At 36.5% G+C, this 22,430-nt stretch overlaps 1 protein-coding gene across 2 annotated transcripts in view; it reads left to right on the top strand.

Moving 5' to 3' along the window:
* Positions 1 to 22,430, top strand: part of LOC123696536 (protein real-time) — a 53,956-nt gene that overhangs the window by 25,548 nt on the left and 5,978 nt on the right. For both annotated transcript variants that reach the window (XR_006752093.1, XM_045642809.1), the window contains exons 4-13: positions 44 to 173; positions 1,057 to 1,212; positions 8,610 to 8,725; positions 9,985 to 10,174; positions 10,818 to 10,906; positions 11,488 to 11,746; positions 12,086 to 12,204; positions 14,227 to 14,352; positions 15,073 to 15,214; positions 17,355 to 17,482. Coding sequence is in view for 1 of the 2 variants with exons in the window: in XM_045642809.1 (XP_045498765.1) it covers positions 44 to 173; positions 1,057 to 1,212; positions 8,610 to 8,725; positions 9,985 to 10,174; positions 10,818 to 10,906; positions 11,488 to 11,746; positions 12,086 to 12,204; positions 14,227 to 14,352; positions 15,073 to 15,214; positions 17,355 to 17,482 (1,455 nt within the window). In the remaining variant the exon portion in view is untranslated. The remainder of the gene's footprint in view (positions 1 to 43; positions 174 to 1,056; positions 1,213 to 8,609; positions 8,726 to 9,984; positions 10,175 to 10,817; positions 10,907 to 11,487; positions 11,747 to 12,085; positions 12,205 to 14,226; positions 14,353 to 15,072; positions 15,215 to 17,354; positions 17,483 to 22,430) is intronic.

The raw sequence follows: 22,430 nt of genomic DNA, 5'->3' as shown, positions 1-22,430 counted from the left end.
TAGATGTAGTAGAAAATAGATGATAATTCTCCGATCTCTCCAGGTGCACCCTGAGAACGCGCAGTGGACATGCTTCGAGCAGAGCGCGCTGCTCGACGTCAAGAACTTCTTCGGGCTCGAGAGCACGGTCGAGAAGATCGCTATGAAGCAGTACGCCGCTAATATTGCTAAAGGTAAGGAAGACTTACATACTGTTTATATTTTGTGACGTTCTAAAAACTAGCCTCATCAAATTATGGGGTTCAATTGGTCATTAGTTGTTTGCTTTGTGAAAATAATTATATTATTCAAATTAAAAAAGTTATATTTTGGAATAAACATTGTTCTCTAAGGGAAAATAAAACAATTGAGTTTTCAGTCAACCTAAGAACTTAATACATCTTTATAAATAAATTTCTGGACTGTCTGCAGAACTTGGCACACATTAATTAGATCTCATTTCTTTTTTGGCAAATTAAGTCAACGATTGAACTCGGCTCCAATTTTTACATTTATGTTTTTGGTGGGTTTTTAGGGGTACAAAGTTCTGCTGGCCTGCAGACAAGGATGCTATCGTTTCTGATCTTTATCTACAGTTTAGTTGTTCTAAGAACATTAGACTTATGTGTGTTTTGTCGTTTCTAAATGTTATTTATGGAATAATTGTGTTTATTTTCGTTTCTACAAAATTCTGCTGTCCCTTTTGCAAGGCGCTGATTTAAGTGTTTATACAGACGGGTTCTGATCATCCTTATATAATGTGACTGTCGTCGTATTTCGTCTTTTTTTTAACTGACTTCAAAAAAAAGGAGGAGGTTATCAATTCGGCCGGTATGTTTTTTTTTATGTATGTACACCGATTAATCCGAGGTTTCTGAACCGATTTACGTGATTCTTTTTTTGTTCGATGCGGGATGGTGTCGAATTGGTCCCATAAAAAATTTATTCGGATAGGCCCGGTAGTTTTTATTTTATGAGCATTTTTGTATGTGTTTGTAAATGTTGCAAGTGCAAGTTTGAAGTCGGGTTGTTTTTAACGCAGTTATCACTTGTTGTAATTTCGCATTATTCCCGTAGGCAAGGAGCTGATCGAGGTGTTCATGCGCGAGGTGCACGCGGACGGCGTGCGCGAGCTGCCCGTGTGGAGCGCGGGCGCGGCGGCGCGCAACCGCGAGCTGCGGCGTGCGGTGTCGCGCGGCGCCGAGCCGCTGTCGCCGCGCCGCTCCGTGCCGGGTGAGTGCTGTGCAGTGCCAGAACCGACTATTGTTTTACTTGCCCGTTACAGAAAGATATTATGTGTTAAATTTTATTCAGTAGGTTAGGTTATCCGCTGCGATCTGGAAGGATTTAGTTTTTCTGGATATTGTTTATTTGAATTTTAAAATTTTGGACATTGTTAGTCTGAATATCAAATGTATTTTAGAAAACTGGTACAAGCGTTGTTGTATCGTAAGCGTAGTCGTATCGTACGCGTAGTCGTGTCGTAAGAGTGGTCGTGTGATTTTGATTTATACTATGTTATGAGTATATTATGCAAACTGAAAAAAAAAACAATAACTTTTAAAATTGACACCAGAATAAAGCTAAAATAAACAATGAAATGGTTCACTCGCGTGTCCGAGTCACCGTGACGTTATAATGGGCCATAGTAAATAAACAGTGCCATAACGTATGAATTATTTACCGTTTGTCGCCTCTGCGGATTATATACTGTGACCTCGGGTGGTTAGTATTTTTTATGAAAAAGGCTGCTTTTACATGCGGCAGATGGAAAATATTTTTTGGTAAATAATAAATATCAAAGGTGATTAAACTTTTCAGTTGAATATAAGAATGAAAACGATAGTTTTCAAATGAATTGTATATCTGCGTTTTTACGAACTTCAGGAGGTGCGATTAGATTGAAAAAATGTCACATTTTTCGTAAAAATGATACTCCTGTTACTAACTTACTCTTTGGTCATCTCAACAAAATGTCATCATTGCAAAATATCGAATAAAATAATTTTATTTCCTATTTGCTACATTCTTAGAAATATTTTTTTAAACTACATAGTAGGTTTGTTCAATAATATACTCAAATATATTATTTTTTCCTACACGATGAGAACTAATTTATTTTTCCTGGATAAAATGAATTCACGCGTTTACCCGCTCCGTGTGCAAACAGCCTAATAGCATTTTTAAGACTGCTCGTCGCCAAGATTGGTCGTTTGAAGCTATGATAATAACTACTTTGCATAATTATTTATTTATGATAAGTGAGATTTTGTGTCGAGATAACGTCCATTTTGCATTTTTTGTGCCTTTTTATAGCTCGGTTGTTTTAAAAGTCTCGCTATTAAAACGAGACTATGAAAAAGTGTTAAACAAAATGGCGCATGCTTATTAAAATTATTAGGACATAGAATAATATAAAAAATGCGTTTCTCTGAATGTGGTAAAAATGAAAATTGGCCTAATTTATCTCTGCTTAATATTGCAATGCGCAATCGATTAAGCAGTTTTGTATTGAAACATGAAGTCATAAACATACATACACTATCCACTCGTATTTTTGTAGATGTACAGATATACAAAGTCCCATTACCAAATCACTTTTTAAATAAACGCCTAAAAACTGATAAAATTGTATATATGCCATAATCCAAAGAACAAGTACTAACAGAATTGTTGTTTAACTTCCACCTTCAAATAAGTTTTGGCATCAAAAATATTGAGGTAATAATAAATATTCAGTTCTATATTTGGAGCAACTTGGAGGCGGGTAGTTTTGAATAATGCATTCCGTCAGGACGGAGTCGCTGTAAGTTATCTTCTACTTTATATTTAATAACTTAGGTTCAAGCTTAAAGTGATATAACTTAGACGGCTTGGAAATTTTCCCATCTTAGGGAGAAGTTTTATATTGATTTATGTGAAGTAGAGTTTAAGCATATTTTTTCATAACTCGTGGAGTACTTGTCACTAAAGAGCCAAAATATTTGTCCGAGTTCTAGAAGTGAGGTCCGGTCCAATGTTCTGACGATTGAATCTTGGGAAAAGGAGAATTACATTCTACGAAACCAATACATGATTTACATTGTTTTCGTAATTTATGTTTCTATGACTTGCTATGCTAATTTTATAAATGCGAAAGTAACTCTGTCTGTCTGTTACTCAATCACGCCTGAACTACTAAACCAATTTGCATGAAATTTGGTATAGATATAAATATTTTTATACCCGAGAAAGGACATAGGATAGGTTTTATCCCGGAAATCCCACGGGAACGGGAACTATGCGGGTTTTTCTTTGACTGTGCGGGCGATGCCGCGGGGCGAAAGCTAGTTTAAAATATGGTAGCTTGATATAATTTTCCCGAAATTTCCTTCACCCTGTTACTTACACGTTTGTTCATTCATTAATTATTCAGAGACACAAACAACAATTCACAAAGTGACATAGAAAACGACTAGAACTCACTAATTGCCCCAGGGCGAATGTCACTTGCTCTGAAATATTTCAAGACGCAGACGTTTATTACCAGCAAATGTTACGGCTTTGGAATTATGTATTTAGAAATGAAATATTCCCGGGGTGGCGCTCATTTGTGTGATGTTAGATCAGGATTTTTGTCGTAATTGGCAGTGATAAAAAGGCACATATTGGTAGAGGGAATCATGTCAGATCACAATATATATGTGAAAATGATGTAATTGGGGTATAGAAATAATGAGGACTACATTTTTCATAATTTGTAATATGTTTATATAGTGACACGGAATACGAATTGGGTCCTAGACCTTGTATTTTATTGAAAACATAACGTGAGGTCAAACAAATATCTGCATAAAAGCACTATCAATTAGATCTCGATGAATTCAAAATAAAAATCAGAATTTGTTTGGAACATTAGTTTACAATAATTATAAACAGAGTTTCTATTTCATGGCCAGACAAAACTTATAAAAACTTCCAAAATATATTTCTCTTTAGGTTGAATTACAAAAAACTCGCTGTAAAGCCCGTTTATAACGCTATTAAAATCTAGAAGAATAATTTATTAAATAAATAAAAATATTGGCCTTTTTGAAAAAATAGTATTGTTCCTGGAAACTATGATATGAATACCAATTCCATCTATTTCAATCCCCCTATATTCCCTAATATTTTCCTTTTCCTATCCTAACCTCCTCCTCCTTTCCCCAGGTACATCTGCAAGCTCCAAACGAAGTAACCTAGCCCTATCCAAATCGTCGAACAGATTGCTAAGAATGCGCAGTAAATCTGCCACGAATAGAGAACACGAGAAATCTAGCCATAGCCTCTGGCGTAGAAGCAAAAGTAAATCAAAACTAGATGACCAAGCCTCAACTTCCCATATTTCTATAAAAGATAATCATGACGATAAAAAAGGTTACGAAGCATATGAAGAAAGAGTAAGAAATACTGCATTAGCCAACGAAGAGTTTAATAATATTCCAAATACGATAAGATTTTCTGAAGATGATTTAACGAAACCTAAGCCCTGTGTCTGTGATAATGAAAGAGCGGTCAGGGAAAGTGGGACAAGATGGGATAATTTGTTGATTGTATTAGTGTGTGCTGTTATTATAGTATATGTGCTGTCGTCGCCTCTTTCATTCCTGTTCAGACGGGATAGATAAGTGTAATATATGGTTTTTGTTTGGTTTTTTGTTTATTTTTTATGTAGTTTGTTTTGGATACCGTTACGTATGACAGTTTCAGAAATGAATAGCACTAAGTTAAATGTTTTTATCAAGGTATAACGTAATGGGGAAATATTATAGGAACACTAGAAAAAGCTGTATAAAATTGAATATAAGATTAGCACAAGTTCCTTTTGACAGCATTTTATAAAAAGGATTATAGTATGTGACATGTATACTGCTTAGTTGCAACAGTCATTCATCAAAATTCTGACTTCGATCCCTTAAGGAGTCATAAAATGAATCTTTCTTACTAAAAGCTCAAACTGAAAGGTATTTATCGAGCTTCTATTCTCAAGAGACCAGGTAGACCTTGGAGTTTTCTATTTGCATATAATGATTTTTCCTTGGAACTAGTTAGGTAATACCTAGCTCTAACAGCAAACTACTTACGTAACATAGTACTCGGATATAAAGCTAAATGGATATTTTAAGAGAAACGTCGGAAATGGCTTGATCGATTACATTTTCCATGCATTAAGGCATTTTAGCGAAAATTGCCTGAAACAATAGATATTTAGATATTAAAGATTTTAACGGATTGTATTGATTTTTTGGATGGATATTATAGAATAATCTATACTTATATTATAAAGCTGAAGAGTTTGTTAGTTTGTTTGAACGCGCTAATCTCGGGAACTATGCGATTTGAAAAATTCTTTCGGTGTTAGATCGCCCATTTATCGAGGAAGGCTATAGGATATATATCATCTCGCTAAGACCAACAATAAAACCGCGGAGCACAGCTAGTAATGTGTATTGCGTTTAAAATCCGTTAAAATCTTTAATTTCTAAATATATAATACTCGAGTAAAATCAAACAAGAAAATACTACCATAAAGTCATCCAAGTGCCAGTACCTTCTCGACCATTCAGTATTAGATCTTCAACATCTTTAGAAGTTCGATAAAGACCCTTGTCATAAATAAACAATGGAAAGTCAGGTGTCTATAAATAGATTTTCCGTACTGCGTGGGTGTTTCAGTAGTGTCCGCCCACGGCAAACGCCGAGCGGAGATAATAAGGGTTCGAATTACTATTTACAAGCTTTTCAGGTCTTGGAAAGATGGAATATGGTGGATGGGTTGGGGATTAATATTCCTTGAGCTTTTTTATGGTAGGATAAGTGGAATCGGATAAATATTGGAAGTTAGTTGTGTCGATATGGAAATGCGGATATAAAAATATATTAAGGGAATTAAATTCATAATTTATTTATTGAATCACTAGAAAATTGTGAATCTCCTTTTATGAAAATCGAATAATTAAAAAATTTAAAATAAAAATTTATCATTAAAGATTTTCAAGACAGAAAAATAACGAGGGCTTAGATGAGATCTTACGCAAACGAGGAGGGTCATCTTATGTAAGTCTTCACCGTCGTCTACGCTTGAAGGTGCCTTTATGAAAAATTTCAGCCCTTTATTTAAATAATAGGCTAGTCTTGAAGACTAAAGCTGTTTGGACAGACCCCAAATGTAAAATTATTAAAACGCATAAATTTAAGTCAGAAAATTTTCGACTCTGAATTCTAAGGAATTCATAAACCGGCTGTTCACTACCTAATTTTTAAATACTTTTAGCTGTGAACATGTATTAACAAAAATACCCACATTTACATAAGAAACAGTATAAAAACAAAAGCAGTCTATCAGCTTTTTACATAACGACTTGGAAGGATATCTCTTGCTCAAGTACTGCAGCCTTGAACTTAACCTATAAAGATAGGGTTGGCAAAACGCTCTTCCTTGTGTTACAATGAACATTGTGTTGAAAACGATTAGTCTTTACTGAATTTTTACATTACAAGACCTTTTATAGGTTATTGACATTTTTTTTAATGTCCAAGTGCCAGCAATTGAGCAGGGTTGCTTGATGAGGTGAGGTAATTATTATTTATATTAAGATGGTTAATCACGGAAAAACGACAGGACCGTTTTCGATGATTCGATTACTTTTTATTCAAAAATCAACCGTTAAGGTGCTGAATTAGGAATTTAATGGTTTTAGCCACAGCCAACATTTAATATTTTTTTAAGTTAGACGTGGCAACCCTACACGTGCGTAGATATTTAAAACTCAGTGCTAAGCTCAACAAATAAATGCTCGGAACTCGAAATGAGTTTTAGTTCAACACCGCAGATGTTTAATGCAAAAAGTTTTAACCCTGTTTTATCCTTATAATTGGAGGTATAAATAGATTTTCTGAACAGATTGAAGATCTGAAGATAAATCTGAGTTTTGATTAATGTTTTTGTTATGAAGTTTAGGATTACCAGTTCTTCTGATAAGCGATACTATTTATCTATACTAATATTCTATAGCTGAAGAGTTTGTTTGTTTGAACGCGCTAACTTCTCAGGTCAGATTTGAAAATTATTTCGGTGTTAGATAGCCCATTTATCGAGGAAGGCTATAGGCTATAATATATCACCACGCTAAGACCAACAGGAGTGGAGCAATAAGGGTAAAACCGCGGGGCACACCTAGTTATTAATAAACAGATAAACAATTTTAACAGATGAGGGATTCTGTATGTTTTGATACAGTTTTAATTGGAAATAGCTTATAGAATCGATAGATCTAATCAAAATAGCAAATATTTAAACAATCCGTTTATTTTGAAAGCTGTATTTTCGCAAGTTTTGTTATGCTCGATGGAGAATTATAATTAAAGACAAGCGTTAAGGTCAATGACTTCCATTAATTAAATAGGTATTTATATAAGTTTATTGCAATATTTTTCGCAATTTATTTAATTCGATTGCTTTTTATGGCATTATAATTTTGGGTATTATCAGGTTTTGGTGATACTGCTGTATGTATTTTTAGATATTGATTCAGGATTCGCACTCGTGTTTTTTTGTTTCATCTGGTCACTTTAGTTTGTTGAACTTACAGAACAATTTATTCTACTTTTTTAGAGAAGGTTAGGATCTAGGTATATGACTTGATTATTGTGATTATGCACAACATTCGGTGTAAATTTAAAAATCTTCATTTAAACGTAAGTTAATAGTCACCTTAAATAAAAATAGGTCAATAGGCATTTAAAAAGGGAAAATTCATAATTTACAAGACCTAAAAACACAATTGGGTTCCCGATAATTGAAACTTATGAGGTATAAAAGTATTGAGAAAGATTTGAGAAGACCCAGAGAGGACGTATCAAGGTCCTTTGGAACATTAGGCAAGTAGGACAGGGCAATTAGGGTAACGGGGATTTATTTTTACTTTCTCTTTTAACTTTTTATTTAGTGCTCTTTGTGTTTATTCCTTATTGTGTAACTGTAAATGGTGACCTATTTCTTCAGTTTTAATATCGGGACCATAAGAGCCACAAGTAGTATAAGAGCCATAGTCCTTATGATGTGTCAAAATCCATATTCCAAACGTCCAAATTCGTTCAGCTCGTGAAAATGGGATAAACAACGGGACGGATACAGTTATTTTTGCGTTTATACTCCTTTAGCCTGCGGCTTCGCTTGCGTGGTAATCGCATACAACATTATTTATAGGTATTAAATCTTCAGTTTTAATTTTATCAAGTATCGAAGAGTCGTTTTTACGTTAAAACAGTATCTTTACATCTACCCTCAAACAAACTGCAAGGTATGGGTATAACAAACTTCGTTTAATAACTCAGGCCCCGGAATCACAGACACAATAGAAAATCTATTGTGTCTGTGATGATAGAAAATCTATTGTGTCGTGGACCGATCGGGCCGCTCGGGGCTCAATGGGTTAAAATTGTAACACCCTGTTTAGCTAATTTGAACATTAGATGATCTTCTTGTAGCTTATTTAAATATTAGATCTTCTTACGAATAATGTTATTAATACACCAATTGTGCTGATCTACTTCACTGAATTCTCTTCTTCGTTCTTCTTACTGATTAAAAATCTTTATATTTATAGACCAATACACTCTGGACAGTGAGTACATCAAGAGGTACTTGGGAGAGCTCACGCCGATCCAGGAGTCACGGCTCTTGCAGCTGAGGAAGTGGATCGCAGATCTACAGAAAGGAAAGGTAGCTTGAATTTGATATTTAGTTTTATAGCATTTAAATTCTTTATAGATAACCTGCGTCTTTTAGCGGAAGACGCGGTTTCAAAACTCGCCTTGATCAATTTTTTTCTATTCTTCAAAAAAATTGTAAGACATTCTTGTGAGAATAATAATTTGCAAAAAAAGTTATAAGATTTTAATAATCTGTAGAATTATATAGACTCTAGGAATAATCATTTTTAAACAAAAAAATAAACCATCTTGAAATGCTTAGTACTGGACATTGAAATGGGACCAAGCGGAAGGTATAAAAAGAATCATCAAAATCGGTTCACCCAGTCGAAAGTTCTGAAGTAATTAATAAACACAAAAAAGTAGTTCTGAAGTAATGACTTGAAATCTTCCTCTTTTATTGAAGTCGGTTGTAAAGTAATTTATTATCACTATTATTAATTTCAATAGAATTTTATAAAACTTGTTAAATTCCTAAGACTTTAAGAACAAATAATTTATAAGAATTAATTTGAATTTGTATAAAATTTCCCCAAAGCTAACTAAGGTCAGGGCTAACGTCACGTCTCGACTCCAGATCAATTTGTTTATTCTGAAAATGTATACAAAGCCGACACTTTTGTGTAAGGCTTACTGTTATGACTGTTTGAACATTTTCCCAGACTGTTTTGATATTATTTTTATCTGAAACTTTATTGTTTGTGTATGTATTCGGATATATTTTTTCTTGTGTGCTATCAAATGTTTATTTAGATCAAAGATGGGAAAATACCATATATACCGTTATACCGTTGATAAAAAATAAGAGATATAAAATAAACTTAAAATAAATAAGAAGTTTACAGATACTTAAGAATTTTAACATATGTATTTAAAACATTCAAAAAAAAATATGTTAGTTTAAAAAAAATCTAAAAAACACTATTAGCGTGAACTCATGACATTATTGTATTGTCACTGATCCTTGATAAATTTACAAAGTTTGAATTATATATGTCCCTATAAAGTCGGCCAAAATCGAGTAAAAATAATCGACTCCTCGAATGTGAATACAAACACAAGTTGTTCCCTTATTTTATGTTATTTCTATATCTTTATTTCTTCTGTTTACAATAAATTATAAAATAAACAAAACATACTATTGAAGCTAATAATATGGCTTCCATAACACAAGCGAAAGCTTAGTATGGGATCAGATCGTGCCGTGTGCGAAAATCCTGAAATATTTATTTAATATTTAATAAAAACGTATTAAATGTTGCCCAAAAGGTGCCAAGTGACACAACTCTCCTCCGATTCCTTCGAGCGAGGGACTTTAACGTAGAGAAAGCGCGGGAGATGCTCTCGCAGTCGCTCCTCTGGCGCAAGAAGCACCAGGTGGACAGGATCCTGTCGGAGTATGAGACCCCGGATGTGGTGAAGCAGTACTTCCCGGGGGGCTGGCATCATCATGATAAAGGTTGGTGGAGATTATTAGTGGCGGCTTTTAGGCGTGGATGTTATGGTATTTTTAATTTTTTTTAATGTCTTTTCAATGCACTGTGCAATGTTGATGATTTCTGTTATTGTTTTATCTAGTAGTTTGTTTGTTTAACAGCAGTTATTATTACGACATTCTCTTATCACTTCTAAACTAGCTTCATGGAATTTTAAGCTACACTAATTAATATACTTACTATAAACGATAAAAAAATTGGTTGCCTGTAAAGTTGGTATACGGGCGAAAGTTTTACGTGACAACGACTTTTTATGTCTGTCTCTCTCGCTCTTAGGCGGGCTAACCATAACCGAGTGGAAGGGACGCGTGCCTCTCACTCGCTCTCATTGTGAGCGCATAACGTGAGCGGAGCGTAACGCAGTTTCTTGAAGTGTCACCCGGCAAACCAATTTATAAGACGTTGTCACGTCAAAATTAATCTTTCTGATTATGTTTAGGTATGAACTCAAAATTTAACTTGTCGATTTTTAAGAATCTTTCGTCGATAGAAAGCCACTCTATTCTTCTTTAAAATATGTTCTCCCTGTTCAAAACTGAAGAAGCCAGAGTAAATGGCTTAAATAAGTACAATCGTAATTTAAAATATAATCATTTTTGTTTACAGACGGACGTCCCCTGTACATTCTTCGTCTTGGCCAGATGGACGTTAAAGGACTGCTCAAATCTATTGGCGAAGATGGCCTACTTAAGTTGGTGAGCATTATTTAGTTATGTTCATAGGTTATAACCTATTTTATTACTGTGTGGTGAAGAAATAAGCACTTTTTCTTATTTTAGTTCGCATTTTTACCATAAATTTAGAAGTATCTATAATCCTAATTTTAAAGTAGACTTATGTATTGAGTAAGTGGCCTAATATTGTTCTAATATTGCTTGCATTTTCGTCAGTTGACATCTTATCATACTAAAATAATAGGAGTTATGGCGCAGCCAGCTAGCGTAATCAGCCGTTTAATTAAGAGTCTCCTCTTTATTAAACGGCGCCTTGTAATTAACTGCCTGAATATATTAAAAGTCAGATTAAGCTGACTGCGACGTTGTATAAGATTTTAGTGTTAGTAAGATAAGAAGAGACTTTGTAGACAATTGTTATAAATTTCGTAAACGACACGTCTCCACAGGTTTTTGTGAATAAAATAAAACCATTAGTTTATTCATATTTCGACTTTTTTTAGTATAAATCTAGTGTTTTTTCATTATCTTTCTAAATTTTTCACTATTTGTCGCACATTAAAATACATTGTTTCCTTCTCAAAACTATACTTTCCCACCAGACTCTTCACGTGTGTGAAGAGGGTCTAAAACTGCTGGAAGAAGCGACCCGTTCATCAGAACACGCGGTCCACTCCTGGTGTCTGCTGGTAGACCTGGACGGTCTGAACATGCGGCACCTTTGGAGGCCCGGGGTCAGGGCTCTGCTGAGGATCATACAGATTGTGGAGGCCAATTACCCGGAGACGATGGGCAGGGTGCTGATAGTTAGGGCTCCCAGGGTGTTCCCGATATTGTGGACGATTGTTAGCACTTTTATTGGTGAGTCAAAAATTAACTTAAATTAAAATATGTATTCATTCAACTAGACTTTGTTTTGTAGCACTTTTAAATCATATAATAATATAGAAAGAAGTTAATATTATTATATACCTTCGGTTTGGAAAGTGTACTTGCTGTTTTAAAATTTTATCAATGTAACATTTAACGTTTAAAGTAATAAATTATGAACTGTATAATACCCGTACAGCCTCATACCTATGAAATATTAAATATTTTCTCATTCAAAGATACTAGAAAAAGTAGACATTCGTCGAATGATTTTGCATAAGCTTTCTACGAAGTACACAATATTAAATGTAATAAAATCTGTTATTCCAGATGAGAATACCCGCAGTAAGTTCTTATTCTACGGCGGCAAGGACTACTTGCAGCCGGGTGGGTTGCTAGACTACATACCTAAAGATCTCATCCCGGATTTCCTCGGGGGACCTAGCAAGGTACCGTATTTGGTCCTGTACTATTATTATTTGTATTGAATTTTTATGTGACCTTTTTTACAAAATAGAATTGTTTTATTAACTGCTATTGCTTTGAGTTTTTAATTAATTTTACTAGATTTATAAAGTAACAGATAACACAGTAAGATAATAAGTTGTAACTCTTGATTATAACTCTTTGTTCGTTTGTTATTTTGTGTTTGAAGTAATTAATTGTTAAATTAAACGATTTTATTTGCTGCGACAGTCGGATATAATAGAAACGTCGTTGTTCGTCCCGCATCAGTATTACCAATTTGTATGAAACGTGAGATCTAAACAAATATCAATGCAATCGTGACGTCATATGTTTTGTCAGTAGGATATGGTACACTTTGTAACGCGATTTATATATTTGTGGTGTGTTTAATGTCTTCAATATACGCAAATTTATTATTCACCTGCTTTGTTTTTCTGGATATTTTTTTTAATATTGACAAAACTCTTTTTTGTATAGCTATCACTATTCTCGATTGTGTTGTCTTTGTCTGGGAACATTTTTTCGTATTATTTGATCTTAAATAATATTGCACGCTTTAAACACTGTAAATATGTTTATAATTTGGGCATTTATGCTTCCGTCAGCTGAATTACTGTTACACGCAATTTTTTCCACTCTGAGTCAAAAATATATCTAACTAGCTGAGCCCCGCGGTTTCACCCGCACTGCTCAGCTCCTGTTGGTCTTAGCGTGATGATATATAGCCTTCCTCGATAAATGAACTATACTAATATTATAAAGCTGAAGAGTTTGTTTGTTTGTTTGAACGCGCTAATCTCGGGAACTACTGGTCCGATTTGAAAAATTCTTTCGATGTTAGATAGCTCATTTATCGAGGAAGGCTATAGGCTATATATCATCACGCTACTACCTACAGGAGTGGAGCCACGGGGGTGAAACCGCGCGGAGCAGCTAGTATTAGTATAGATGTGCAAATGTGTCAATATAATGTATGAAAATCTTGGCTCTTGGAAATAAAGAATTAATATTAAATAAGTACTATTTTATTTCGTCAGTTATATTTTACATGATGAGTTTACAACCAAAATTATAGATAGATGTTTTTTATTTGTTTACTTGTCCATGAAATAGGCATGACGACAGTATCCATAAATGATCGTATTAGTGTTTTTAAGGGAAAATGATAAATAAATAAATTAAATATAGTGACTTAAAAATCTTAAAAACATTAAGATTAATGAGATTATCAATAAAATAAAACATTGAAATTCTGCAGTTCGCCATTTTGACTAAAACACGCGTGACGTCACGATTAAGTAAACAACTCACGTCAGATGTATTTTGTTGTTATGAATATGTTGAGAATACGCATTTTTATTTATTTTCTATTGTTTCACGTATGCTTTATCGACTCAGAACAGAAATATAATTGCGAATTCACGAATACGTGGTTTCGGGGTTCTCCGCGCACACTTTATACAATAATTTCTTATTATTTTCTCGCTTGAAATAATTACTAACACATTTTTGAGCATTATTTTTATGTGGATTCACACTGCAATACTGCACACTACTTATAAACTTTTAAATTCGTTTCTATAACACATATTAAATAAATATTTTTTTAATTTTCTTCGCAATGCGTACAAATAATTACGTATTTACCAAAGAGTGACGTCTACGCCATGACACCTGCGAGCTGTTTTGGCACAGTTAATAAATATTTTTTGAAAAATGGCATTTATCTTCGTTAAATTTAAGTATACTACCGAAATATAGGGTTTTTCTTGTATAGTAAACGTATACACACATTATGGAAGAGGATTTCAAAATCTTTCGTCATGCCTATTGAATTAAGCTTTTATTACCTTTATTGGGAAAGCTAAGTTTATCAGACTCACCTACCCTAAAGCTTTTCACATCTTTTACAAAACTAAATCTTAGTTCTTTTAACATTTTATATATTGCAGTTTAATTTCGAGTTTACCTTATCTTGTTATTTTAAAATTAATCTTCCACAGAGTTTCGTGCACGAAGGCGGTCTAGTGCCAAAGAGTTTGTACGTGAGCGGCGCGTTCACTGAGCGTGATGGCGATCCGCTCAGCGAAGATAGTATTTATCGATCGGTCAGCTTGGGGAAGGGACAGGTGAGGATATATAAGTATATTTAATTGTAATAATGGTTTTGGAGACAAGAGTTGTGAGCTTTTTCCAAGACACAAGTTTTTACAAGGATAAATTAACGATATTTTAACGATATTTTAACGACATTTCGCTCGCGCAAGCGAAATGTTTTCGCTACACATCATAATACATCTTTCCTACAGTATTCATCGGGGCCTTATCGGCCGGCCAGTCGAGTAGACTGGTCGAGGATTCTCCCTTTTTCAATGGAAAAATTCCACCTTTTTTCCTCCTTATGTACTTGATGTTTGACTTAAAAATATTTCAAAGTTTAACCACAAGTTTTTTAATACAATCCAAAACTATCCCACTGTTTATTGCATCAAAACGTCACACATTTCCAAAATTCACAAATCGACACAATATGTTCATTATGTCACTTCAGGAAGTAACATAAAAGATTCGAAAGGTTAGGCAAAGTTTTGTTGAAATATTCTAGTTCCACCAGTTGATCAATCATTTACCTTTTAATATACAGGTCCATGAAGTGATAGTAATCATAGCTAATAAAATTCCCAGGTCCACGAAGTGATAGTAATCATAGCTAATAAAATTCCCAGGTCCACGAAGTGATAGTAATCATAGGTAATAAAATTCCCAGGTCCACGAAGTGATAGTAATCATAGGTAATAAAATTCCCAGGTCCACGAAGTGATAGTAATCATAGCTAATAAAATTCCCAGGTCCACGAAGTGATAGTAATAAACCGCGATCCCCAAAGTGTTCTGACGTGGGACTTTGACGTGCTGCGACACGACATATCGTTCGCCGTGTTCCGCACGCAGCACGAGATCGACGCGCCCGACCAGACTGACCATGCTGCCGGTGAGATTATATTACAGTGAAACCTGGTTAAGTGAGACATCAAGGGACCTGCAATTTCGTTTCACTTATAGAGGTATTCCACTTACCCAGTGTCTCAGATATACAGGTATAAATAAATATCTGTCTCATTTACAGAGGTGGTTCCATTAGGTTCGATTAATAGAGGTGAGAATACACTATAGGTACAGGTTATTTCAGTTATACAGGTGTGGTCATTTAAAAAAACACCTGTATGATAGTAAAGCGAAATTAAAACTGAAGGTAATTGATGCTCAAAATTTGTACTTACGTACTTGAAATTACGTGTGATATTTGTGGGCAGAATAAGAATGAGTAAACAAACAATGTTATCTCAGTTACAGAGGTTTATGCATATAAAATTTACTTGCTGTCTCAGTTATACAGGTAACTATGATGATAAATCGAAAGAACAAATCCCAGATATAGAGGTTTACCTCGTCCCACTAACAGAGGTAATTCAGTGCCAAAGTGTTGGGACCTCACAATGAGTTCCAGTTATGGAGGTTTCTCACTTATCCAGGTCCCACTTAAGCAAGTTTCACTGTATTTTAGAGTTTAAATATTATTAATTATTTAATTTCATTAGTAATGTTATTAATACTGAACACGACATTTCAGACCATGCTTAGCTTACCTTATCAAATCAATTTTCAATTCAGAAGCCGGTCTTTACTTTTTACCTTTATTCCCATCAGCAATAATTTCTCTATTTCATCACAATGTTTGTGTATAGATTGACGGGGCAGTGACTTGTTGTGCAAAATGGAGGGGGAGGGGTCAGCTTGGTATTGTACACAGTTTATCGATTGTATCGTTGTATTGGCGATGTTTGCGGGCGGTAAAAGTCATTGCGTTGTTGTTAATTATGTTGTTGTGGTTTTTATATAATTACTAGCTGTCCCTGTACACGTTTAAACTCAAAACTCAAACTCAAACTCAAACTCAAACTCAAACATTTATTTATTCAATTAGACTTCTTCGAGAAGCACTTTTGAAACGTCAATACATATTTTTATCATTTACCACCGATTCGGAAAGCAGTATCTATGGAGAAGAATCGGCAAGAAACTCCATAGTTGCTCTTTTAAATCATTTCAGTATTACAATTTAATTTTACAAAATATGTAAGTAACCGTACATCATAATATGCCAAAGAACTGTCCTGCGGTTCTCACGCGACAACCCTCCATGGCTTTTTATCTTCAATATATTCCTTAATGCTGTAATAGGCTCTCTGAACTAAGACGTTTTTTACATAATTCTTAAATTTAGCACTACTAAACTCTTTAATACTATGAGGAATTTTGTTGTAAAAAAGTATACCTTGACCCATAAATGAATTTTTAACTTTAGCTAACCGGTAAAATGGCATTTCAATTTTATTTCTGTTCCTTGTGCCATAACAGTGTCTATCTCCTACTCTTGTGTGTAAGTCTGCGTTTTTGTGTACATATAAAATATTATTAAATATATACTGTGATGGTACAGTGAGGATACCAGTATTCTTAAAGAGATCTCTTAGTGAGTCCCTAGCACGTAAATTATATATAGAGCGTATGGCTCTTTTCTGTAATATAAATATAGTTTCAATATCTGCAGCCCTGCCCCATAGCAGAATTCCATAGGACATAATGCTATGAAAGTAGCTAAAATAAACCAATCTAGCCGTGTCTACATCGGTGAGATGCCTTATTCTTCGAACTGCATATGCAGCTGAACTAAGCTTAGCAGCGGTGGCGGCAACATGGGCCCCCCATTGTAACTTCTCATCTAGTGTCAATCCAAGAAAAACAGTAGAATCCACAGGGTATAATACCTCCCCGTTTAAAATAATATCCCTTTTCACCTTTTTTACATTTGGAAGGATAAATTCTACACAATTTGTTTTTTTTTTATCTGCCGTATTTATCACTTAAGGATATGCAAAATAAATTTTAGCCGATTCTCAAATCTAGTCAATAGGTACATCAGTCCAGCCGTTTTGGAGGAATATAGTAACTCACATTGTGACACGAGTATTTTAAATATATTGAGAGGAGATGGTGTGGGTGGGACGTGGGTGTTTTAAGTTATTCTTATTTAATACGTATATCATATTTAAAGCAAAATTGTATTACAGCGGTATGCGTAGGCGGTTCAGCAGTTGAAGAAGGTCGCTCAGTGCTAGCTGCGCGTGAGTGGCGTGAAGGAGAACATTACCATCGTGCGGAACCCACACTCGTGTGCCATGATGGGGAGAGCATACAGGTGAGCGAGCGTGAACACTTATATTAACAGTAATATTCACACTTGGGCTCAGCTTTAGAATAAGCAACACCTCATTTTAAATTGATATTTTTTTGGTAGATAGGTATGGTTAAGAGGTATCATTTACCAAAATATCAAGGTGCGGAGTGCATTTGTTTTTGAGATATATTTTTTTGAAAAAATGTTATATAACCTCCAACTGTGCAAACAAAACGTGATTACTGTTACTCTTTACTATGAAATGTGCAAAAAAAAAACACGATGACATATCAAACTTCAACTCGTTTCGATAAAAGCATTTGTGAATGTCAAATTTCCGCGTCAATGACATAATATGGAACGTAAATCATAGACGCCAGTGACGCCATTTTGTTATTCATTCGCAGCTTGGATTCGCGTAGTGCTGGTGTTCCGTGTTATCGCTTGAGTCCCTGTGAATATTCCTGTTGCTTTTGCCATGTCTAGTGACAGTGAGGGTGGTGAAGTGATGTCGGCGTTGGACTCTAATGAGCCGCCGACTCCATCGTGCAGTGGTGAAGTGATATCGGCGTTGGACTCTCATGAGCCGCCGACTCCATCGTGCAGTGGTGAAGTGATATCGGCGTTGGACTCTCATGAGCCGCCGGGTCCTCCGGGGGGTACTGTGGTGAAGTCGGTGTTGGACTCTAATGAGCCACCGGCTCCATCGTGTAGCAGTGGCGGGATCTTGGCCTCGCCGAACCCTTTGGGGAGTGGTGGGCCGGGTCCTTCAGGGAGCCGTGCTTCGTCAGATCGTGCTCCAAAGCGCATGCACCTCTACACAGAGGAAGTGCTTAATATGTGGAACATGGAGCGCATTTTAGGTATGTATAAGCTGTATGACTGTATTGAGATTCAGTCTCCTTTGGGTGGATTTAGGTCACTTATAGTAGTAAATCCGAATAACACCCCGCTTTGGGTTGATTAAGGTCACTTTGAGTAACAGATCCGAATCAGTGCACCCCACTTCCACTTGGTCTTGTCTGTCACACAACAAGAGTGTTTTTTAAAAGCCGGAGGAGCGGAGGGGGTGCACTTCCCGCAGCGCCGGAGCAGTTTACTACCAATAAATATTTGTAATATTTTATTTTTATTGTTACAGCTGAGCTGGGAACAGAAGAGCAGTGTATTGCATTTTCTGAAGATCGAGGCCTGATATCAGCAACCAAGAACTGCAGATATCATCGCAGCCCAATGACTATATTGACATCGAAAAGGTTCGGTTGGATCATTTGTTTGCAGAACAAAGAGCTGCAAAAAACGATTTGTTGCCAGGTCGATAGGGACCTGGTTTGAAAATATTAAGCTGCCACTCCCAGTGGTTTTCAAACTAATGTACTGTTATGCCCGTGACTATGATTATTATCAAGCCAGGATTGAGTGCAGCTCCAGGTCACGTGGCATAGCAGTCTCCGAAGCAACAATCTGTGATTGGTACAGTTATTGCCGGGAGACAGTAGTGGTCCACCAGCTGGAGAACCAGCAAGAAAGGCCAAAGATTGGTGGACCTGGTAAAGTAGTGCAGTTAGATGAAAGCAAATTTGGAAGGAGAAAATATAATAGAGGTCGTCGAGTCGAAGGTCACTGGGTGCTGGGTATGGTTGACGATGAAACAAATGAGTTGAGACTCGAAGTGTGTCCCAACAATGAAAGGTCGGCAGAGGTACTGATCCCTCTGATCAAGAAACATGTCGCAGAGGGATCCATAATTCACACGGACTGTTGGCGTGCATACGATTCCCTGCCGACTCATGGATATATTCACAAGAAAGTGAATCACAGTAATCCAGAAAATCCATTTATTGCTGAGGATGGGACACACACCCAGCACACGAGCCAGTGGCGGAATCTGAAGCGACGGTTTCACAAAGTGAATTATAAAGAAAATTTTGAAGATTGGCTAGTAGAATATTTATGGCGTACTGACATTCAAAAAAGTCATTTAGACAGCTTTGAAGAATTGATAAAAGTAATTAAATGTGTTTATAAAATTTATTTTTTTGTTTTTTTTTAATTACTTGCTTCCCTAAACAATAAATAATAAATACCCTATTATTTAAACTTACCTATAAATAATACCCTAATGTTAAAATCCTTATTTACGCAGATCGCAGATTAATAATAATAATAATATAAGCTTTTATTTCCTTACTTTTACAAAAAATGTTTTACAATAATACTTTATATAATAATTTGTAAAATCTTAAAACTAGTATATGTTTATTGTTAGTAACATTGATGCTATTCTATGTTAGTACTTATCCTATTTTCTTAATTGTAAGGACCGCTTTGTGCGGTGAAAGCCTCCTCCAAAATTTTCCATTTCTGCCTATCATTAGCCATTATCGTAGATTAGCAATACAAATATACTAGCTTATCATAGAGTATAAATGATACATTTAAATTTTTTTGATATAGCTCACTTGCTTCAGTTTTTAAAAACGATTAACTTTTACTTTTAGTATTCAAATAGGTAGCGAGGAGCGAAGCGACGAGCGTGTTAGGTTAACTTTTGAACTGCCGCACGAGCCGAGCGAGCGAAGCGATCATATCATTTCATTATCATTTACCAAAATATCAAGGTGCGGAGTGCATTTGTTTTTGGGATATATTTTTTTGAAAAAATGTTATATAACCTCCAACTGTGCAAACAAAACGTGATTACTGTTACTCTTTACCATGAAATGTGCAAAAAAAAAACGCGATGACATATCAAACTTCAACTCGTTTCGATAAAAGCATTTGTGAATGTCAAATTTCCGCGTCAATGACATAATATGGAACGTAAATCATAGACGCCAGTGACGCCATTTTGTTATTCATTCGCAGCTTGGATTCGCGTAGTGCTGGTGTTCCGTGTTATCGCTTGAGTCCCTGTGAATATTCCTGTTGCTTTTGCCATGTCTAGTGACAGTGAGGGTGGTGAAGTGATGTCGGCGTTGGACTCTAATGAGCCGCCGACTCCATCGTGCAGTGGTGAAGTGATATCGGCGTTGGACTCTCATGAGCCGCCGACTCCATCGTGCAGTGGTGAAGTGATATCGGCGTTGGACTCTCATGAGCCGCCGACTCCATCGTGCAGTGGTGAAGTGATATCGGCGTTGGACTCTCATGAGCCGCCGACTCCATCGTGCAGTGGTGAAGTGATATCGGCGTTGGACTCTAATGAGCCGCCGACTCCATCGTGCAGTGGTGAAGTGATATCGGCGTTGGACTCTCATGAGCCGCCGACTCCATCGTGCAGTGGTGAAGTGATATCGGCGTTGGACTCTCATGAGCCGCCGACTCCATCGTGCAGTGGTGAAGTGATATCGGCGTTGGACTCTCATGAGCCGCCGACTCCATCGTGCAGTGGTGAAGTGATATCGGCGTTGGACTCTCATGAGCCGCCGGGTCCTCCGGGGGGTAGTGTGGTGAAGTCGGTGTTGGACTCTAATGAGCCACCGGCTCCATCGTGTAGCAGTGGCGGGATCTTGGCCTCGCCGAACCCTTTGGGGAGTGGTGGGCCGGGTCCTTCAGGGAGCCGTGCTTCGTCAGATCGTGCTCCAAAGCGCATGCACCTCTACACAGAGGAAGTGCTTAATATGTGGAACATGGAGCGCATTTTAGGTATGTATAAGCTGTATGACTGTATTGAGATTCAGTCTCCTTTGGGTGGATTTAGGTCACTTATAGTAGTAAATCCGAATAACACCCCGCTTTGGGTTGATTAAGGTCACTTTGAGTAACAGATCCGAATCAGTGCACCCCACTTCCACTTGGTCTTGTCTGTCACACAACAAGAGTGTTTTTTTAAAAGCCGGAGGAGCGGAGGGGGTGCACTTCCCGCAGCGCCGGAGCAGTTTACTACCAATAAATATTTGTAATATTTTATTTTTATTGTTACAGCTGAGCTGGGAACAGAAGAGCAGTGTATTGCATTTTCTGAAGATCGAGGCCTGATATCAGCAACCAAGAACTGCAGATATCATCGCAGCCCAATGACTATATTGACATCAAAAGGTTCGGTTGGATCATTTGTTTGCAGAACAAAGAGCTGCAAAAAACGATTTGTTGCCAGGTCGATAGGGACCTGGTTTGAAAATATTAAGCTGCCACTCCCAGTGGTTTTCAAACTAATGTACTGTTATGCCCGTGACTATGATTATTATCAAGCCAGGATTGAGTGCAGCTCCAGGTCACGTGGCATAGCAGTCTCCGAAGCAACAATCTGTGATTGGTACAGTTATTGCCGGGAGACAGTAGTGGTCCACCAGCTGGAGAACCAGCAAGAAAGGCCAAAGATTGGTGGACCTGGTAAAGTAGTGCAGTTAGATGAAAGCAAATTTGGAAGGAGAAAATATAATAGAGGTCGTCGAGTCGAAGGTCACTGGGTGCTGGGTATGGTTGACGATGAAACAAATGAGTTGAGACTCGAAGTGTGTCCCAACAATGAAAGGTCGGCAGAGGTACTGATCCCTCTGATCAAGAAACATGTCGCAGAGGGATCCATAATTCACACGGACTGTTGGCGTGCATACGATTCCCTGCCGACTCATGGATATATTCACAAGAAAGTGAATCACAGTAATCCAGAAAATCCATTTATTGCTGAGGATGGGACACACACCCAGCACATAGAGAGCCAGTGGCGGAATCTGAAGCGACGGTTTCACAAAGTGAATTATAAAGAAAATTTTGAAGATTGGCTAGTAGAATATTTATGGCGTACTGACATTCAAAAAAGTCATTTATGCCCGGTTCCTATATTCAACGGATCGTCATAGTATCAAAGCTACTATCCGTTTTTCTAGAACTAACTACGAGTCGTTATTACCGTTCCACAATTTTATTTCTTGACGTGCTATCGACGGACATCCGTTGGTCATAAAAATACCGAGCCCTCTTCACTCACAGATGTGCGTTTCGTTATAAGCCAAATTGAAATTAA

The sequence above is a fragment of the Colias croceus genome, chromosome 12 (genome assembly GCF_905220415.1).
Source record: "Colias croceus chromosome 12, ilColCroc2.1".
Classification (NCBI taxonomy): Eukaryota; Metazoa; Arthropoda; class Insecta; order Lepidoptera; family Pieridae; genus Colias; species Colias croceus.
This window is presented reverse-complemented; position numbering and strand designations above follow the sequence as displayed.